This window comes from Nerophis ophidion, linkage group LG06 (genome assembly GCF_033978795.1).
Source record: "Nerophis ophidion isolate RoL-2023_Sa linkage group LG06, RoL_Noph_v1.0, whole genome shotgun sequence".
Lineage (NCBI taxonomy): Eukaryota > Metazoa > Chordata > Actinopteri > Syngnathiformes > Syngnathidae > Nerophis > Nerophis ophidion.
In genome coordinates, this window is record NC_084616.1 from 54,828,414 (window position 1) to 54,834,413 (window position 6,000).

At 38.3% G+C, this 6,000-nt stretch overlaps 1 protein-coding gene across 2 annotated transcripts in view; it reads left to right on the plus strand.

The window, feature by feature from the left end:
• The window catches only part of LOC133554959 (monocarboxylate transporter 1-like), a 63,735-nt gene that overhangs the window by 40,583 nt on the left and 17,152 nt on the right, over nt 1–6,000 (plus strand). For both annotated transcript variants that reach the window (XM_061904296.1, XM_061904295.1), the window contains exon 2: nt 3,503–3,818. In XM_061904296.1, the coding sequence (XP_061760280.1) occupies nt 3,602–3,818 (217 nt within the window). In that variant the 5' untranslated portion in view covers nt 3,503–3,601. The remainder of the gene's footprint in view (nt 1–3,502; nt 3,819–6,000) is intronic.

Here is a 6,000-nt window from a genome sequence, read left to right on the forward strand (position 1 = left end):
CAGTAAGGCTATTTTTGGTAGCAACGCTTGTGCCCCACACTTGACAAATTAAAGTTGTCTATTCGACATATTCCCACTTGAAGCCGAACTACCGCCAGACGATGGACTCCGTGCTGTTTTTCTTGGGAATTAATTCTTCCTTCATTTGTTACCAGGTTCGTACCTTCTTTCGCACCTTGGCAACACTCCGCTAGCATCACAGCTAACGTTAGCCACGCTGCTACCTCTCTGCTGGGCGAGGGCGTATACGTATGTGACGTATGACGTGACAGTATGTGATGTATGTAAGAACCTGCGCTTACACTCTGTGAGAAGGAGACACCAGAAGGAGTGGGAAGAGCCTGTAGTGTAATGCCCGTAGCTAAAAACAACTGCGTGAGAACGTATACTCGAATATTACGATATGGTCATTTTCTATATCGCACAGAAACAAACCCGCAATATATCGGATGTCCCGATCCGATATTGATATCGGAAATCAGTCCGATATTAGCCAAAAAAGTGAATATCGGGTTTTATCGGACTGAATGTAAAAACTTCGATATAAGCGCTCCGATATAAGCGGTCCATTTGCCGCTGCAGCAGTTCTATAATAGGTGACTCTGGTTTGATCACACTCCAACACGTTGGTAACGGCCGCGGAAGAAGAGTGTCTCTGATCCAGCATGCACAGCCCACGTGATCACAACAACGAAAACGTGTGTGCTTGCAGCAAAGTGTAGTTATGTGTGGAAGTATTTTAACGTAAACTTGGACAAAGACGTTGCTGCTAAATGCAACATTTGTCAGGCGCAAGTGTCCCGTGGAGGGACAGAACCGGGAAGGTTCAATACAAGCAACCTCATCGCACATTTGAAAAAACACCACAAAAAAGAACATGATGATTTTCGCGAGATCAGCAAGGCGAAGCAACAAACCCCTGGCTCGCTTCAGCAACCCACGTTGGCCGAAAGCTTTGCAAGACGTGACAAACTATCACGAGACAGCAAAAAGGCAATGGCCATAACAAAAAAGATAGCCCAGTTTAATGTGCTTGATGACCAGCCCCTGTCGATGGTGAGTAATGTCGGGTTCAAACGCTTAATGGAGCACCTCGAACCTCGCTACATTATTCCTAGCCGCCACTACATTGTAGACAAAACAGCACAGCATGCCGAAATGCCTATCTTCTTAAAAAAAAATCTCCACATTATTTTTGGACTGCAGAAAGTGGAGAAGGAGGAGGGGGAGTAGTAAGGGTAGTCAGCACTGACTGATTATTTGTTTTATGCTCTTGTTATTAGAGTGATATGTTTATTGTGTTTACACTATTCTTCAGTGCAGTCAGTGAAACTGGAGCTGTGAACTCTTAACTTAGAGCAGTTGGACAGTGGACAATATTGTGTTGTTTTTGTTGTTCTTGTCCCTGCCCACAGTTGTTTCCAACTTATGCTGACAGTAAAAAAATAACTGAAGTGAACTTGAATTGTTTGAACTTTAAAACGTTTTTTTTGGGGGGGTGGGGTTATTTTGGTTATTTTTCAGGGTCTTCTAATTTATTTTAAATGTATTCTATTCATTTGTATAATTATGTTGGTATTAGTGGTTATTTTGCACTTTAAATATAACATTTTGCTTTAATTGGATTTGTTGAGGTAATACTCTTATGTTGAAGGTTAAAATTTATGTAACCACTTGGTTATTAATAAATGGGTCAGTTTTTCCTATACCTACTCTTGCTGACTATTGTTTTCTGTTTTAACACTACAACATCAGTAACAGTAACATCACTTTATCAAGCCTTTTCTAACATTCCACACAACAAAATAAGGAATAAATATACTGTATGTGTGATTTGTGCATATATTGTATTGTATTGATATCGGTATCGGCCAATACTCAAGGCTACAATATCAGTATTGTATCGGAAGTGAAAAAGTTAGATCGGGACATCCCTAGTAAATATATATATATATACAGTATGTGTGTGTACATATATATATGTATGTGTATATATATTATATACTGTATGTATATATATATATATATATACATATATATATTAGCTTGATGTAGCTTTTTAATGATGATGTTTAAGTCATCTATGTGAGGGGAAATGAAATAAGTTGTAATTCACAGCTGTACTTCTGCTTTAAGAACATGGACAAACCACACAATATAGTTAACCAGTTTTAGGAACCAACTGCAAGTGTAATGATTGCTCAAGTCTGGTTGTTGACACCTTGATTGGAGCAAATACCCTGTAGTAGAACACCACTATTGCTGTCAACTACAAGAGAAGTTAAACAGTTTCCACATGTAATAGTAGTTTCATTGCGCATTAATTGTTTAGTATGACATTTGTGTTTGTCCACACAGAGTAAATAGCCCAAAATGTTACAGTTTGATGTTAAAGCAGACACTAAGCAGTAATTATCTTTTACATGTTTGACCTGAAGAAAGACAAAGGCGAAATGAGTGTTGTAGAGATCAATGATAAACTGGTAAAACTCTTGACGGTTTGTATTACCCTTTTAAAATGCAATTAAAAAAAACTTTAAATCATAATTGATTAAAAAAACATCTTCAAATAATAACACACGGACCAGTGACACTGCTCAGTTCATATAAAAATAATTGCTGCCTTGAAAACAAGAGACATTGACATATTTCCCTATTAAGAAAATACATACCCAAATCTAAACTTGTATAAACACATTGCTGTCTGAGCAACTAAGCTTTTTAATTGAACATACTTGTAAAATAAAACGTGGTTAAAATATTTCAGTATGTGTAATAAGTAGTAACTTGGTCACAATAGCTGTGATATCAAATGGTCATATTGTTATATCTCTTTCATATAGTAATGTATATTATTGTTTGCTTTTATTGTTGCTATTGCAAATTTATTTTGCAACGTTTTTTTCCTGTCTAATGGGACCTTAGGTCTTCTGCAAGATGACAACTGGAATGACAAGTGAAGGTGGTGGGTGAAATTATTGTAGAACATGTGTCTTTTGTTATGGACCAGTTTAATATGTTAGGGAATTGCTGTTTACCTGTGTTCCTCTCCCCGAGTAGTTCCTGTATCAGGTAACAAACAATCCCTTAGAGAATAAAATCACAGGGTTTTCCTTATTAATACATAATGAAAGCTTGCGATCGTGCCCACATCTGTTTCGTATCGAGTGCAAATGCTTGGACTCGCTGCATAACATTTAGTTCTTCTCCAAAAGACTATCACCATATCAAAAGCAAGCGCTTTGCTGCGTGCTTTGCGCTTTGATGGCTAATTTCATTTATGATGCCTCCATAACTCTTAACAGCGTTTAGATTTTTTCATATTTGTTTCATTCTTTATGAACAACCTGGTGTCATCTCTTTCTTATTTTTCTTCTGAATGACCACAAATAACATTAAGCTGTTGGAATTGGGAAAACAGGGAACAGGGTGTTTGTTATCTCTTTCCCCTTCCTGTATCATCGATATTGACTTTACTAAATCTCTGCATTGTCTTCTACAGGTCCTGCTTTTGAATCCAAATTCTATTTGGCCTGTCTGAGTCCTTCAGAGATCACCTGCAGCACCAATCCATCTTCCACCGTCTTCCTTCTGATCAGACATGCCTCCACCATTAGGAGGCCCTGCAGGATACACCCCTCCTGAGGGGGGCTGGGGTTGGGCGGTGGTAGTGGGGGCCTTCATCTCCATTGGCTTCTCCTATGCTTTCCCCAAATCTATAACGGTCTTCTTCAAAGACATCGAGGTGATCTTTGACGCCACGCCCAGCCAGGTGTCATGGATCTCATCCATCATGTTGGCTGTCATGTATGCAGGAGGTAAGTGGCAAACATCTGGATTCTTCTCACGTACAGTATGTCATATGTGAGAATGACTTAATGTGACTATGGCGCATCATCGCAGATACACATAACATAATCGAAATGTAAAAATCTAGTACTCACTCTCAGGCTTCAAACAAGGCTGCCTTACCATGAATTGATTTACGTGGACCCCGACTTAAACAAGTTGAAAAACTTATTCAGGCGTAACCATTTAGTGGTCAATTGTACGGAATATGTACTGTACTGTACAATCTACTGATAAAGGTTTTAATCAATCAATCAATCAATCAATCAATCAATCTTAATGCAGGGGCTTACCTGGGATAAAGCCTAGGGGGCCCCTAGGCAAGTATGCCTTGCTGTTGCTTATGTGTGTCTGCAGAAGCCTCATACAACATGTGATTGGGCTGGTAAGCTGTTTGTTACGGTTGAGAGGGCGCTAAACGCATTATCATAGCACGCCCTTATTATTTTGTTTTTTGGGTGAAAACCAGCAGACAATCGAGAGAATGGTTACTCTGAAACTCGGTAGTCTCCAGGAAAAATTGAGATGGTTTGCAAATGTGATGTTGTCAAGCGGCATTCAAATAAAACTTGCGGGCCGCACTAATATTAAATTTTCATATTAAGGTGCGGGCCGCGCGTCTAAGACCCCTGGTTAATACATAGCACAAAGCAAAAATAAACTTTGTACGCTGTGTTATTTCATTTTAAATTTCAAAAGAGTCTTGTGGCTCCCATAGTTTAATTTATTTTGTGAAACAGGTCAAAATGGCTCTTTGAGTGGTAAAGGTTACCGACCCCTGCTGTAGATGAAGGTACATATGTACAAAATAAACCACATGATGTTAGTACATCAATCGAGGAAAATGATCAAACTACATACATGGCATACTGTAATTTGCTTTTGATATTTTTTTATCTTGATTGATTGAAAATGAACACCATTGAGTTGACTGAGGAACATTATCACATCATTCATTCAGAAAATATAAATAACGACAAATCAGGATAGAATACTATTAACTGCAACATGTAAGTGTGAAATAACAACATTATGATTTGTACATTTTCAGAATGTGCTTCTTCTATTTTTAGACACAGAAAACAATCTGATGGTGTCGTGCAGGGATTTTACCAGTCTGGCCCATTTGGTAGTAGATTTTTCTCCATGTGGCTACCGATCTAAAATTAGTTTGACACCCCTGTCCTACGGTGTGTAGTGAAGCCCGTCCATCCATCCATTTTCTACCGCTTGTCCCTTTTTAGTTTCGCAGGGGGTGCTGGAGCCTATCTCAGCTGCATTCGGGCAGAAGGCGGTGTACACCCTGGACAAGTCGCCACCTCATTGTAGGGCCGTGAAGTTAAGCATATTTGGCTATTTCTCATCCTGCAGGGAGGGAATAATTGTTAGAAACATATTGCATTTGTTGCGTTAATGCGAGGATTAGTGAATTAGAAGTACTAAGTACACTGACGACTGCAGATGGACGTTAGCCGCTGGCTCGCTAGCCATGTTTTAAAGCAGTGCTACTCAAAGGCCCTAAAAGGCTGCAAAAAAATATCTGTTTCAAACATGTGGTCCACATTGACGTCAGCGGTACTCAGATGTAATACACTGATAATAAAAGTAAAAAACTAATGATAATATCTCAAAAACTGAAGACCTCAGAAACTAAACTCACATAGAATTTTTTTAAGTGCAATTAGTATGAGTGGTGAAGCTGTATTCTTTAATTTTATTGACAGTTTAGTTAAGAAACATATTTGTTATGTTTGTTATTAATTTAGTGTATTTATTTTAGCAGAACATGTGAGTATGTAAATTAATTTTTCGTTGGTTATTTATTAATCCCTTCTTATGCAGTACTTTTGGCTGGAATGAATTTTTATAATCGACCTGACTTATGGCTAAGGTTTATGTGTTACATATGATTCTTGTATACGATTAAAACTAAAAGTAAGACTCCTAAATCAGTGACAGGGGGTTGTTGAGGCTTGGTGGGGCGTTATAACAAAATACCTTGTTACTAATAACCATAAACAGAGAAGTTAGTCAACTTTGAAATTCAACTTAAACCAGGCGATGTCGAGAAAGACACGAAAAGACTCACATTTGCGGCACGTTTTTAACATTTTTTTTTTTTTTACCTGCGTGAGGATTGTAACCAATTCT